The sequence below is a fragment of the Peromyscus californicus genome, unplaced genomic scaffold (genome assembly GCF_007827085.1).
Source record: "Peromyscus californicus insignis strain IS unplaced genomic scaffold, ASM782708v3 Scaffold_4__1_contigs__length_199733344, whole genome shotgun sequence".
Taxonomy (NCBI): Eukaryota; Metazoa; Chordata; class Mammalia; order Rodentia; family Cricetidae; genus Peromyscus; species Peromyscus californicus.
The window spans coordinates 13,348,389-13,364,870 of NW_026294562.1; the positions used below are offsets into that span (position 1 = coordinate 13,348,389).

Below are 16,482 nucleotides of genomic sequence, written 5' to 3' on the forward strand. Positions count from 1 at the left end.
TTTCAGAGGATCACTCATGCTCCTGGAAGTGACCTTTCACCAGTCCTACAAACACACAGGCTCTCCAAGTTGGACTTTGGTAGACTCTTACTTTTGATGCCCTATCTGGGGTGAACAAACATTTAGTTTCATCACCCCAGGAAAAGTTAATCCAATAGTATCAGGTTGGCAATGCTTAATTTCCCTCTGGGAATCAGATTGAGGAGCTGAGGGACAGTAACTGCAGGTCCCTTGGCAGATCATGGCGTCCAGGTGGTATGGTCATCTGTTGGACATGTCCCTAGGACTTCAGGACAAGAAAACCAGGGATCTGCTGAGAAAAAGCAATTAGCATGATCTGCCGTGGGCTGTCCCTCATATCAGAATTACAGTAAGGGTCTGACCAAGGTCAGCGCAGAAAAACAGTCTCTGTGGGGTTCAGAAGCAGCTGTCCATCTGGACCAGGAATGGTCACCTAAGGTTATAACAGCAGATAGAATGGAATGAGGCACTAGAAACAGGTAAGGCAACAAAATATCAATTAATAGGCAAAAAAATGGGACACGGGGGCTCACTCAAACTGTTACAGTTTATCTGACCATGCATAGAAAGTTCAGCAGTTACTAGAGAAGTAAAAAATGAACCTCCAATGATAAAGCATCCAGGCTGTAATCAGAATGGTTAAATGCATATGAGTACATGTACACGCATGCGCGCGCACACACACACACACACACACACACACACACACACACACACACACACACACAAGATAATACCAAGTGCTGAAGAACGAGTAAAACAATGACAAACTCATACCCTCAAAATGAACTGCCACTTTAAAAACACTTGGATGGCTTTTCATGAACATATATTTATATTTAATTTGGCAATCCTTCCTTTAAGTGTTTACTCATGAAAACTAAAAGGTAATGTTCATTTGGGTAATTATATATGTTTTAATCACAATCACACAAAATGGAAGCAACCTAAGTGCTCTTCAACTGATGAATATTAACTATAACAGAATGGAATGCTACTCAGCAATAAAAATGAACATTTGCTGATACACTTCATACCATAAAGGGAAACAAACAATAGTGTATCTGAGATTGTGGTCTGCAAGACCCACCATAGGAGCCACTGGCCACACATGGTACTTAGGAGTGTAGCTAGTTAGTGAGAGTAAGAGACATTTTTCATTTTATTTAGTTTAATCAATGTTAATTTGAGTTGATATTCAATTTGGCTACTGGCCCAGTATATTCATATGTATGTGACTCCCCTTTACCTATAATATAATTTATGAAATACAATTAGAGATCAAATACTTCTGATAAAAAATAATATATGATTTGAGATGGGTTGGAAATATGAAATATAACATGGAGCTTTCAGACTTGGTATAAAAAATACAAAATATCTCATGAGTGTTTTCTTCTTGAGTGTATATGAAACAAATATTTTGGAAAACTTTTTACTGAAATTGAATGTATTTCTATAACTAAATTCATCTGTTCATTTTTTACTATAAAATTTTGTTGTAATAATTTTGAAATCTATTTGTAGCTTGTGGGTTTTGTTTTTGGAAAACAGGTCTAAATTATGTGTTTACTGTAGTTTACAGTGCTGGTCTCAGGCATGGCTGCTAACCCTATGTTACTGTAAGGAGTTAAAAGTTGAATATTTAATATCTAGGGAAGCATCAAAAATATTCATCAGACTAAGAAATCTTAGCTCAACTGTGGGTACTGGAATGAATGTTTATGAGATTTTTTTATTATTTATTAGTGGAGAATAACTAAATGGAATATAGTTTATTGTTAGGAATACGAAAAAACCTACAATACTACACTGTATGAAAAAATTGTCCAAATATAAGTAAAATCACTCATAAAGTACTGCATTCAACTGATTCACGGTCAACAGCAGCCTTGTTTAAAGGAGTGGGCTGTTGGCACCTTGCAGAAGAAACCAATGATTATTTTACCATCAAACACTACTTTCTCCTCTATACAATTATAGCAATGGAAATGTTTTTATTTTGAAGTTGGAATTAGAGAATAAAGTAGCAAGAGAATGTCTATAGCTGTAGATTACTGCACCAGGTTAGCCCTCAAAGTTGTGTCAGCCTTTTCTGGTTAGTGGGAATTCAGTGGAGCTGGTCTACTACCTTCTCGAAGGAAACTTGGTGCCAAGGCTTGCAAGGGAAATCCCTCCCTTTCATTCTTTTATTCTGTCATGCAGCATGAGAGACTCAGGGAAGACAGAACACTGCACCAGCAGCTGTAGGTGGTCAACGTGGACCCAAGCCACCCACTATCTGATAGTTCCCTAGAAGTATCTCTCCTTCAGAGAAGGGAAATAGCTGTGCTAACTTATTACATTTTAAGGTCACAAATTAAGCTGGATCAGTACATGTGTAAATATTTGCTGGTGATGTAAATGTGAAAGAAAGGTAGGAAACACAAACCCAGAGTAAATGTCCACCTCTGTATCAAATGTGTGTCAAGTCTGTACCGTATCTTTATGATCTTTATCCCCTCTACTCAACAAAGCCATTCAACATTCTATGAAAACAGATATCCGTTACCTGACTCTAGCTCCCTAAACTCTTTCTCCAGCCATTCATCACTGAAGCCAAGTCACCTCTAAGTCACCACAAATTCCTCAAGTTAGAATTCAACTTCCTCCTGTATAACCTCACAACATAGCAGAATTGTGCCTCCAATACAAGGTAGACTATGGTCTTTACCTTGGTAGGATCACCTATACTTGTCCAGTACATTGTCATTACACATCAGTCCTCATATCACCCGACGAAATGTATTTGGTTAAAGTGTATGTGTTTAGCTGAATTATACATGAAACTTTACTGCTTTTCCCAGCGGCATTACTCAAGGGCACTTGAAATCCAAAAGAAATATATTCTCTTTGCTAACTGGCCATATGGTTCCCCATTCTCACTCTCTATCTTTGTATAAGAATCTCCAGTGAAGAAGGTTAAATCCTAATGACCCCTAGAGACCAATTAAATTGAGCTTTATCTCCAAACCAGAGAATGTATCTCTGGGTACAAAACAGCATCATCTATTAAAAAAATCTTCAATATGCTCATGGTCTAGATAATGTCAGGCTCCAATTTATTCACTTATTATTAAATGCCTTCTAGAATCTGAAATCTAATCAATTATCCAGTTCTCACCCATGTCCCTGACAAGCATTATTCTGTACAATTAGAATAGCTAGCACACTTCATCAAAAATTTAACCTGTCTGTCAAGCCCTTGGTTCCTACCATTCTTAACACTTGGGATGAGTCACACTTCTCCACTACTTTCTCCAGAGGGTATTGGTGGGACTGAGAAGAAAATGGGTCATTCTGAGAAAAAACTGGGCATATAGAGCTCATCATGATGTCCCTTGTTTTCAGATCCAACTGAACAATTTATATATGCTTGCTGTACCTCACTGCTGTTCAGAATCACACTGCCAGAGAAGCATGTTTGATTGACTATTTATGCCTAGAACTAAATGGATGAGTGCAGTTTGGGGGTACGTTTTCTTATATAACAAAGTGATAAGCTGAAAAAACAACCTCAGAAACAAGCAGACAAAAAGCTACGTCTGCCTCCACTTGTTTCATTCCTCTCTGCTTCAGTTTGGGTCTATCGTTGGACAGGGGAAGCAGGTAGTTTGCTTACTGACCTATTCAAAACACAGCAGACTAGAATGCAAGCTCCCAGAGGATTTTGTCAGGACTTTGAACACAGGGCACGAGCACAATCAACGGTGATAAAATTGAGCGGAGAGCAGCCTCACAGAGCTTGCTTTAAAGAGGTTGCCTTGCCTACTATTACTTCCTTCTCTATAAAAGCAGTAGCATCAGGCATTTTCCCCCGGTGACACTGAAATACAAGACCAACTTCAGTAGTGAGAAAAAATTACATGGACCTGGGCATATCCTTCATACTGATTCATGCCCAACAGCATCTCAGGTTCTAAATCACCATGGAGACACAGGCTCCCTGTCTTAGAGAATGAACAGCACAGTGGCAGACTCACCCATTTCATCAAGAACAACAACAGAAATACGGTTATTTCTTCCTTTTTCCTTCTTATTTGTCTGTCTGTCTGTCTGTCATCTATTGTTAATCTATTTAGGATCTTTCTATGTAGCCTAGCCTGGACTTGAACTCATGATACTCTTGCCTCAGCTCTCTGAGTGTTGAGATTAGAAATGGACACCATAGATTCTAGATGGGACTTACATTTTTTTGGCTATGACGTCATCCACAGTAATGTCTATACTTTTCTATTTGGGTCAGACCACAAGGGCATGAATAATTGTCCTCACAGTCGTCCTTGTACAAACAGGAAACTGGAATGGCCTGAATCTTGGGAATATTCCTCAAAAGCATGCCCCAAGACATAATTTACTGCTAATAGCAAAGGCATGTTTCTGTCTCCTGATTAGGTTAAAGGTAAAGGAATATAGGTTTACTAAAGTTATCTATACCCTTAGACTTTTTTCCCAGTCTTCTACCTGGACGTTCCTTAAATAAGACTTTGTTGTTAAAGCGAGTCATTTTAGACTTGCACAAGATAAAAGCAGTGGACATCCCAGCATAGATGAGGGAGAGTCACAGAAGTTCTTAACCCTGGCTAGGTTGCTGCTTACAGATGATGGCTGCTAGGGGAGGGAGTTCAGTTTACTCTAAGAGTATGGTAGTCATAAGTTGAGCATGCTTCAGAGGATGGCCGCACACTTGTGCAGATACGGGCAGTACTAACCTGTCTCAGTGAAATGTGAAAAAAAGTAAAAAATAAGTCATAAAGTTGGGAATGGGATGTGAGGGTGGGGGCCTGGAAGTAAGTAGGTGGTGAATAAATAGACAACTCAGATACCAATGACAGATGCCAGAACTTGGACAAAAACTAATCAGGCAAGTCCACAGGACCATGTACCAAACCTTCTGTTCTGCTACTGTTCCAAAGAGCCACCTGTACTCTGTAGACAGGGAAACTCAACAGAGCAAAGCTCATCCAGGTTATCTGAGGGCCCAGCCAGAGCTGACTGAACTCACTCATCATAACCTGTGTGGGTTTAGCCACCAGTCACTGTTTATTTTTGGCACACAAGACACACTCTTTGCAAGACTGAACCCATCACATCCCTAGGATAATTCAAGTCACTTCATTTTTCTTCCTGGTGCTGTCAAAGGTCATATATTGACTTTAAAGACATAAAGAAGCATCACATTTCTAGAGAGCCGTAACTAATGTTTTCTTCAATTTCTGTGTGTACTCATGTGGATTCCTAGGGAAAGTGTCCTTTAACTGGCACACATATTATATGTTTTATATTGTATACTATATATATTACACACTATATATATATATATATATATATATATATATATATATATATATATGTATGATGCACTCATATCAAGGCAAATTCTTCATCATACCACATTGTGGCATTTACTCTCTTACCTGTTATTTTTCCTTCTTTTCCTCTAAGCTGTGTTCATAAGCATCATTAAAAACTTATTTCTGCATGTACATATTGTTCCTTTTTCTAGAAAGTTATATAATAAGAAGTGTATAGTTTTGAAAGGCTACTTAGGGCATCATCGATGCTGTGTGCCTTCAGTTCTGGCACGCCATGTTCATACATATGAGAACACTGACTTTACTGGGACAGTTGATTCTTTATATAAACCATGCCACTCATCTCACAATAAGGTCACCAGACAAGCACTTTACCTTTATTTATATGGAACTGGGGTACAAAGAAGTTACATCCTTTGCCTCAAAATGCAATTGCCAATGAAAGAGCTGGAGTCAAACACAGGATTACAATACTTGTACTTATAAATTTAAAACACATGGAAAAGAAAGGTCAATCCAGAGAGGGATAATTTTGGCTACATACCTCATATAATTCAATAATGATGTTTCCCATTAGACCTCGGCTGCTCTTAATGTTCTCCATAGCCAGAGTAAAGTAGATCCCACGTGTATCTGAGATGTAGAGGTTGTACGTGTCATTCTGGTTCCATTCTTGGACGGCTGCAAACACTTGGTTCTCATCTGTACTGATGATGTGCATGTCCTATAATGAGACAGAAGGCCTGTGAGAAGGGAGATCTCCATACCTTTCTTCCCACTGGGATCTTGAGTAATTACCATGACTAGTGAAATGGTTGAGAAAAATCTTGAGTTATAGGCAATGTTAAGCAGTTCTGTGTTGAACTAAGGCTATAAATCATGAGCATCATGATTTCTGTTCCTTGCTAAGTGACAGAAAGATGGCTGTAAGGGGCTTTAGTGGGTATCATTTCCCATGGTTTCAAGGGATTTGTCCATGCTCATTTTTTATTTTTATATCTGAAAGTTTGTGTTAGTGCTAACAGAGGCACCCAGCCTTCCAGGACACTCTGACATGTGGAGCAGCAGGCCCTACCCTGGCTTTTGATCGTCACTTAGGTTTTAAGTCTTTCAGTGCAGAGCTTCACTTTTGAATCTTCAGTATCAAATGGGTGGCATGGAGGCAAGTGGGTCTGGCTCTAGGCCCCCAACCTCACATAACCATGGGAAACGATTGTGTGTCTGGGAGTTCTTGGTGATGTTTAAGTGAAACTGAGGGAGGCTCTGCTGCAAACGACCCAAAGTGTGCTTGAACAGTAAGCACACCCAACCTGGAATTCGGTGCCTGGGTCTTACTGTAATCACTGCACCGTAAGATGAATGACTGACAAATGTACCAGCCTCCACGAATTTCAATTTTCTCCCTAAGTAGTGAAAATGAAAGTACCTAGTATTTGGGCACTATTCTGTCATCCATTTTTTTAAATTAAAAATCAAATTATCCTATGATAGAGATAGTATGATTATTACCATTTTCTGGAGTAAACTAAGGCACACAGAATTTCATCAAATTGTTCCAGATTGCACAAATTGTAAATGATGAAGCTAGACTTTGAATATCTGAGAATCTGACTCAACAGAATGGTGAGCTTCATTTGAATGCATAGTTTTTAGATCAGTGAGTTTAAACGAGTGACCAGTAGAGAATGACTGCAAATGTCAGTTTGGCCTCTATGGAAAACTGCATCTCTTGGTTTTTAGGTGGACATGGCATCTTCAGGGTCTCAGTCCTGGATAAATCTGTTCTTATGATGTACTCTTCACATGCTGCGTTAAGTTCACAGGCCTTGCATTCATTTAGTTTCTAATCCTGGTCTGTATTATTCCTAAAATCTAATTTGATAGTTCACAATTTAAAAATAATTCTAAAAAACCATACCATATACATGGCTAGACACTGTATAATGATGACACATTCAAGTCTATACCAAGGAATGTGCATTTATCAGGGGGACATATTGGCATGTTTAAACATCTGTTTAAAGTGATGACATTAAAATGAATAAATACAGTGTATACACCATGTAACAGGTCACAGATGGGGAACCACACTTATATCTGTGGAGAAATGCACTGATAACGGCACCATCAGTAACCAGGGCCAACAGCAAATTAGTAATCTGGCAGAGACGAACCTCTGCTTTATTAGACCTACCTTTGCCTGCAACCATTTCAAGTGAAAAGAGGCAACAGTGTCTTCAATGTCAGCACTGGGGTGTGTGTGTGTGTGTGTGTGTGTGTGTGTGTGTGTGTGTGTGTGTGTGGTGTGTGTGCGTGTGTGTGTGTGTGTGTGCGTGCGTGCGTGCGTGTGTGTGTGTGTGTGTGTGTGTGTGTGTGTGTGTGTGTCATCACCCCCACCTCTGCCATTTTATTAAGGAATAAGCCATTTGATCTGGACAACTGGGAGGTAGCAAAACAAATTCTAGATCTTTTATTAGAGGTCATTTGTCAGGAGCCCCTAAGCTTGAACTTTCTAGGTCACCTTGACCCAGACTTAACTTGCTCATTTGTGCCTATATATCTCATAGAATTACAGGTTCCTGCTGAACTGATTTAAAATAGAAAGAAGTTTTCCTCCTAATATCCATGTGATGAAATCGTGTTGCGTAGGTATGGAATGAATGCCCAAGAACCCAGTAGGAGGGGAAACAGCAGCTGCAGGAAATACGAATTAAATTCACTTACCCTGTTAAAAATGCAATAGAAATGTCTGGGTTTTCCCAGATGTTTTGGTCATAAAAATGAATGAGCTAAGTTATTTTAAACTAAACTAATGTAAAGTAAGTGGGAAGAAAACAACTTAGAACACCACAGAATGGCCAGGGTTAGAGGCAGCCAGCTTTGCTGTGAGTGTGTATTAGGTAAATGCTATCCTGGGGCTGTGCCAGCTGGTGAGCAGGTACTCAGCCTCAGGCATAAAAACTAGAACATCTCTCCTGTCTGAGATTCTATATTGCCCTCCTGAGAAGTATTTCATTTGCCAGTCATTCAGCTGACAAATGATATTACTAACATTTCATCAAGAAACTAACTCTTTAAACAGCATATTGCCAAGGTTATAACTTCAGTGTGATCAAAAGGACCTACAGATCTTCATCAATTTCTTTATCATTTTCTCCTTGAAGACACAGGCCTCAGAGTATGATGATTAATGTTGATAGTTAACTCTAGAACTATAATTACCCAGGGGGATAGACCTCTGCACCTGCCAGTGATCGATTATGTTGACTAGGTTAATTCATGTAAGAAGACTGGTTCACTCTGGGTGGCACCATTCCCTGGGCTAGAATCCTGGATTGTATAGGAAGCAGAAAGAAAGCTGAGTGAGCACAGTTACTGCTTTCTGCTTCTTGACTCTGCATTCAGTGTGACCAGATGCTTCCATCTCCGTGATTTCCCATCACAAGGGACTGTAATCTTGAATGAACCAGAACAAGCCTTTTTTCCCCACTAAGATACTTCTACCAGAGCATTTTTATGATAGCAATAGAGACAAAGACTAAGATGACCACACTAGTTATGAGTTCCTGAACTCAAGGAACCTTCCTACTTCTGCCTCTCAAATAGCTAGGATAAAAAGATAGTATGCCCAGTCTGACCTTGAGATCTCAACAGCATGGGACATGAGTCTCTCTGTCTGAGATCATAACTAAGAGTGACTAGTGGGGAGCCTTATATTTTATAACCTGAACAAGTCTTCCAGATGGTCCTAGGGAAATACTTTGAAAAGCTCTACCAAACATGTACAACTTTTTAACATTGCAACATGACATTTTCATCTACAAAATTCTCATTAAAGAGCCACACAATTGTAATAACTATGTTGAATGAGTGCCAAATACTGCCTGGTGCTATGTGAAAAGGAGAAAATATGCAGCCCTAACCAAGATCTAATGTTAAACAATTGTTTCTTCCATTGAAGGGTGCAAAATTGAGTCATGGAGAGGCTAGATGACCCCTCCAGTGCTACAGAGCTCAATCACAGCTGGTAGACTGGGGTGTGAAGTCACACCTGAAAGACTACAATTCTGACGGGTTTTACTTGTTAGTCTGTGATTTCTCAAGCAATTTGGGCTTTTCTCAATGATGAAAGCAGTCAAAAGTGTTAACAACTTGCTTCTAGCCTAGCAGGTCGAAACGGATAGTTTCTTTCATCGCCCCTCACTGTCCTGAGAGCCAAATGCCTTTTTTTTTTTTTTTTTTTTTTTTTTTTTGGTTTTTCGAGACAGGGTTTCTCTGTGTAGCTTTGTGCCTTTCCTGGAACTCGCTTGGTAGCCCAGGCTGGCCTCGAACTCACAGAGATCCGCCTGGCTCTGCCTCCCGAGTGCTGGGATTAAAGACGTGCGCCACCACCGCCCGGCCAAATGCCATATTTTTACATAGGCGATTTCTTTGTTTAAATAAAGGACAACCAAGAATACTCAAGTTGTACTTTTCCAGTAACTTTTTAATGACAAAAATGTTTTGTTGTTTTGTTTTGTTTTGTTTTGTTTTGTTTTGTTCCTATGTGAAGTCTAAAGCAGGTCATGCTTTTGAAGGTTAGAAATTTGCCTGAAATCTGGGGTCCTTCAGCTCCAGCTTACGTGTAACCTAAAAAAAATCACTGCAGAAGTATTATGAATGGTTAGTTTTGTTTTTTTGTTTTGCTTTGTTTTTTGTTTGTTTGTTTGTTTGTTCGATAACACAGATACTTCTCTGTGGTCTTTGTGGTTGTGTTTCTCATTAAAAGCACATGGCAATGGGGAAAAAAAAAGAACCACACAATTGAGTCACAATTTTTTTGTGTGTGTGATAATGTCTTAAGTAAGTTCACAGTATTGTTTTAGGCCACATCATAGCTGTCTTAGGGTGCATGTAGCCATGGGCCACAGGTTGTTCATGCTTCCATATGAACTCTTTCTCTCCCTCTAAATGGTTCATGGCTAGACAGAAATCAACAGGTAATAACTAGAATATTAAATCTTTAAGGGAAAAAAAGGCCCATCAAATTAGTCCATCGGGGTTCTGGACAGTCATAGCTACCTCAGTTGGATCCCATGTATTACTTTCTGGTTTGCTGGTCCTGAAAACATGTGAGAAGACCTTTGGTGATGACACCAGAGAAAACAGAGGAAGGAAACATAGTAAGAATACATTGAAATGGAACCTTGGTAATGTCGCCACAATTTGAAAAACCTCAGAAGTAAGCACAAATGTTATTAGGAAAACAATGATCAATAATACCCCCTGCCATTTCAACAATGATTTGGAAAAAAAAAATTCTAGTTACTTTTTGAAAACAAACCAAAACAAAACAAAAGCTGGCTCTTCAGATGTAAATGCTAATGAAAATACTTCCCTGTTCTTGATTTTTTTTTTTAAATATCCTGGGTCTCCTAAAACTTACATAAACATCTAAATGATTAAGCATTTTCTACCCTCTGGGCAGCACACTGAAGGCAGGAAGATAGAAAGAAGAATAAAAGATAAATGAAGCCTACAGCAAAGATGTCCCTAAGCAGTCACCCCGATGGTGAAGAGCTGACACTCCTTGGATTTTCTCAGCTCTAACTAAGTGCTACACTAAAGCAATGAATGTGATAATAAGAATGAAAGGCCTAAAGGTGAGAGATCGAGGAACATTCAAGGACACAAGTTTAGGGCTCCACACATCTCCCCAAGTAGGAGGTAAGAATAGAGGCCTACAGCACAAGGGCTTTTGTGAAGCACATCTACCCTTTATTTGGAAGTACAAAGTGTGTGCAGACCTGAACTCTGGAAGTAGGTTCTTAATGCTGTCTCTGTATATATTCGGAAATATCTACAGGGCATAGAGAGGACATGCCTACAGTGTCTGATTTGCAGAACTGGCCTCTTTGTTTTTAGATATCATGCATTACATTTGTGATTACTGATAAGTAATCACACGTAATTATTTGTTTAATGTCTTTCTTCTCGTTGAACACTAAGCTTCCAAAGAGTAAAACTCTTGTGTATTACTTTGTCTCTAGTCCTTTCCAAAGAATCTGCTGTAGAGTGCACACAGAACAAAAGTTGACGTGGTAAACAATGGAACATGCAAGGAAACAGAAGAGAAGGATGAGGCCCAAGGAAAGTAAAGCAGACACAGCTGAGAGGATGCTCTTTGAATAGGCTGTTCAGTAAAGTGCTTGGTGGTGGTAAGATGTGGGCTGGGGCTGTTCATGCAGCAGTCACCAATATAAAAGAATGGATAAAATCACTCAGAGAACATACAAATTGTAAGATGTATTTAAAAATAGTTACTACTAAGAGATAGTTAGAGGGAGGGCATACAGAAAGGGAAAGATCATCAATATGGATTGGGGGAAGGGACATTATACCAAATACTCCAGAGTGGCAGATAAAGTATAGAAATGTAAAACTAGGTTTGACACATAGGGGTCCTTAGCCCTTGCAGGCCGCAAGCATATATCATCTAGATTCAGCTGTGTATTAAAGCTGAACTGTGTATTAAAGCTGAACAGGCCAAGGGTCTGTCAGAAGGCAAAGTCATTTATTATGAATATTTGGTGTTACCCAGTCTTTAATATTTCAGCTGTCTTCTGCTATGAAATCCTTGTGTGCCCAGACCTGTTGGTAAACAGTTCAGCTCCCCAGACCTGCTGTACCTATTAAGTGACTAACTGCCCTGCTGAGCTTAGGAGACAAGCTGGCGGGAGACGCAGAGTTTTGTTTCCTGTGCTAATGAAGCTCAGACCATCCCCTAACCTTGAGGAGGCCTCCTGGTTCCCCAGAGCACTTTGAGAACAAAAGAGGTTTTTGCATATCAAGGTGAGAGGTAAAACAACATTCCTGAGAAGGCAGGGAAGGAGGTGCCCAGGGAAGGAAAAGGCAGGCATATTCTGTAGACAGGGACAGAACAGCATGGTGAGAGAGAAGAGAGGAAGACAGAGGTTCCATAGGGGGTCAGCAGATCTCGAGTAGAGTTTTCTGAGTGCCAGGAGTAGAGAGTAGCAGAGATGGAGAAAGAGGGTACAGAGAATGAAGATAAGGCTGAAAGTGTAGACCTTAGTTGTTAGCAAGACTATGAGCTAGGGAACTGGACAGAACTGCAGTTATGGAGACAGGATTTCATTCCAGAGAAATAAAGTAGATGGATATAGAGCTTGGTATGTCTAGAGTTATTCCTGCCTTGAATGCCTGGTGGAGCTATAGCTGAATTGATAGAATTTTGTCTTAGAGGAATAAAGTTAACAGTCATTAAGAACATAGCGTACATAGATTTTTTCCCTAATATCCCACGCCAGACATAGCAAAGCCCCCTTGGATCCTGGGGAATTGACACCCAACAAAGATAGCTGCAAGATTTTCAAGGACATACTAAATAAGTGAATGGGAGAACCGAGAGCAGATAGCAGTGAATGGAATAAGAGTGAAGAGGAATGAGCAAACAGATTAAGACTACATATAAACCCTTACAAAGGTGGCTATGACCTACCAGACCTGTGAAAGTTAAGGGGGCAAAAGCTAACATCCTTGTCACTATCTTTATAATAATGTTAAAGAAGCTCTTCCCTCCTGTCTTTTACTACTCACAAAGAGACTAACTTCTATCTATTGTCAAGTTACTACAAACTCAGACTTAGATAAAGAAAAACTATTGCAGACTCTGGTCATAACATCTGCAAGCACTTCAAAAGAACTGCCTTGTTTTGTTTAGTTTTATAAAAGGGTTTAATGTATCCCCCGCTGGCTCCAAATCCACTACTTGGCCAAGGCTGACTGTGAGCTTCAGATCCTCCTGGCTCTACCTCCCAAATGCTGACATAATAGGCATGAACTATCACTCCTAGCTGAGAATTGCTTTTAAAATTCTTTTTACGTGTTTTTTTTTTTTATTTCTATATATTGCATTTAGTCTTTGTTGCATGTGTGTGCCTCATGTGTGGTGTGCACGTTCATGTGTATGTGACCATATGTGTGTAGATGTTGGTGTGTAGAGACAAGAATCTGACTTCTGTTGTCTTCTTCCTCCATCACTCTCTACTTTGTTACTGAGACAGGGTTTCCTGCTAAACCCGGAACACATTAGAGTTAGACCAGATTCCTTAAGGGGATCCCCCTACTCTCCCTCTCTAAAGGAGGGATTATATGTGAGCACATATGATGGTGCTGAGGATCTGAACTCTCATACTTCCATGGCAAGCACTTTATCTACAAAACCTTTTCCCCAACCCCAACAGCTGCTTTTGAAAAGAAATCTAAAATAAAAAGGACTGGGTGTGTAGCAGAGCATGCAGATGGCATGATGGAACAACTGACAGAGGCATTTTCTTTGAGACCAAGTGATGCTCAGAAATGCTGCAAGGTCAGGAGAATGGCTACCCCTTATTGCACTGTTTGCCCAAGCTCTCCATTGCCTGTATAAACTTGAGAGTGGGCAAAGTTCAAGGACAGAAGACAATAGAAAATCCAGAGCTAATTTTGATAAAGTCAAATTATCAGGCATTTTGTTCACATTGATTAGTAGGACAACAGTTCAGCTAATCAGGTATGAGATCAAGAATGAGAATCTGGTGCTGTGAGATGATCCTTCTGTGTGTTGTGAATATGTACTACTTTCATTGGTTAAAAATAAAGCTGTTTGGCCTATAGCAAGACAGGATAAATTACGTGGGACAATCAAACTGAGGACTGGGATGAAAAAGGGAAGAGTTGAAAGAGACTCCAACCAGCTGCCCAAGAGGCAAGCTGCCAGAGGACTGGTAAAGCCACAGGCCATGTGGCAATACATAGATTAATAGAAATGGGTTAATTTCAAAGTAAAAGCCACTTAATAATAAGCCTGAGCTATTGACCAAGCATTTTGTAATTATATAAGCTTTTGTGTGTTTATTTGGGACCAGGCGGTCAGAACAGAAAACCTCTGCCTCCGTTTATTGTCTGGCCTTGTTAGAAAAAGACATCTGAGTCTTATCAAGTAGTTCTTTAGGGATAAATCCTTCCCCAGTCGCTTAAAATGGAGTAAAATTTCTTAACTTTGGCAGTTTTCCAGAATCATGGGGCTCAGCAAAATTTGGGGGTATCACTAGAACCCAAATACCTTTGAAGAAAAACAAACAAACAAACAAAACTTTTCACTTGGAGAAATGACTTTTAGAGTTGCAACTTAAGAAAAAATTAGAACCTAAGGGACCAAAAAGGCTATGTCAGGGTCAAAGGGGCAGAATGACAGCTACACGCAATATGGAGGCCAATGCTGTCTGAGATACAGTTCTACCATTCTATCGTAACCTTCGTCTGCGTAACAGGCAGAGAAAGGCCACTGGTATTATTTCCCCCAGGTAACAGCTGTTCCTCAGATTTACTGGATTTGCTGAGCACTTTACACTGGACCAGCAGTGAGTCATTCATTGACTCCTCCCAACACAGCAGTATCATTATCTCATTTTGCTGATGAGCAGACCCAGGCTCCTGGGTAAGTGGTGGAGCTTGAAGAGAAGTTTAGGCTTCTGCTCAAACGCTCAACTACCTTTTCCCAACTACCATTGCTCTTACTCTCTCGTACCATGCTTTCCAATAGGTGCATTAAGTGTCCTGTGTATGGGGTAAGAGTCCCAGCAATGAACTATGGAAGCTTTGATGCACTGTTCCTCATTCCGATCATGCCACTCATTATTAATGTTACTCACCTCACCCTCTGCAAAATACTCTGAAGTCAAGGTGTGCGTGTTCTGAACAGGTAGGCTGGGAACAGAAGTGTGAGGTGCAGTGATTACAGGGAACTTCTCTGCCATTTTGTCTTTCCCTAAGCATGTAACCACAGCTACAGTGCTGCACTGCATGGAACAGCAACAATGGGCTTGAAGTCACTTCAGTTTTTCAAACAATGCAAAGAACTAATCTCCCATCACCCCCTCTGTCCCTAGCTTCTTAGGCCTGATTATGAAATCTGGGCCAACACCAGCTAATAAAATGATTGATCACCATCTGGCCACTTTCTCAGCAGTCTCTTATTAATGAGAAGCCTATCTGGATGCACTGCTATGAAGGGGCTGCCTGAGTGGTTTGATACGCCCCCACAATAAGTCACCATGGGGTTGCTAATCATTAATGGAGTACTCTTGGTGGAAATCAATTCAGGGCCTCATTTGTACCCCAACTACAGCCACATGCCTAAGGGACTGAACTGTTGCCTTCCTAAGAAGGTTAAAATTTCATAAAATCTATACTCACACTGAGGTAAACACATCCTGATGGTAGAGAAATGGTTTGGAAGGATTCCTGAAACACATACTTTAGGTCAAGGTAGAGTGACTTGGGCCTGGGGCGGGGAACCACTGATTTCTCCCGTAGGAAGCTTATAGCTGAATTTTCCTTTTCTCACCCTTTCATACCGGTTTCCTGGCTGGCTTTAGACAACTTGATGCATACATCCTGCAGCCACCATACTGAAAAATTTCCCCACAAAATCCAGTCATAGACAGGCTAGCGTGAAACCAGAAACCAGTCTCCATGTTCCTCAAGGCTATTTAATATGGGACCTGCCCTCTTCAACAGCCCTTCTGCCAAACTCTGTAACCAAACTTCACAAGGTATTTCAACTGTTAAAAGGAGCCATGTTTGCTCCTCAAACAAGGCCTTTGCATGTGCAGTTGATCTTCCCTATTCCTGGCCTCCAAAGACCAAAGTGCAGTTAATTCTGTACCTTTGCCAAAGAAATATAGCATGCTATTTCTTCTTGTGATTCCTAAAAGATATGGCATGAGATTTAAAGGTGATTTTAAGTATTCAGAAAGGATGTGCGCAGGTTATCTAAAAATGCCGGGCCAGGCTAGTTATAAAAGAGACATAGTCATCTATGGATTTTGACATCAGTAAATGTCATGGTACCAATTTCTCTGTGATAATAAGACATGACTGTATTACCTATTAGTCTTGTACTTCCAACATACCCTTGTTTACAGGCTGAATTTCATATTTTTTTCTTATATTCTCTGAAACACAACTTTCTTTAGGAAGCTGCCCTCACTATCCACATTCAGTTATCTCTACCTTTTATCCAAAAAAGGTCCTTAGACTGCTTGAATACTCCCTATACTCACAT

The 16,482-nt window shown here is 40.1% G+C and overlaps 1 protein-coding gene across 1 annotated transcript in view; it reads right to left on the minus strand.

Moving 5' to 3' along the window:
• Sorcs3 (sortilin related VPS10 domain containing receptor 3) overlaps positions 1 to 16,482 on the minus strand; it is a 645,896-nt gene that overhangs the window by 103,416 nt on the left and 525,998 nt on the right. The window contains exon 9 of the mRNA XM_052760015.1: positions 5,920 to 6,099. Coding sequence (XP_052615975.1) covers positions 5,920 to 6,099 — 180 coding nt within the window. The remainder of the gene's footprint in view (positions 1 to 5,919; positions 6,100 to 16,482) is intronic.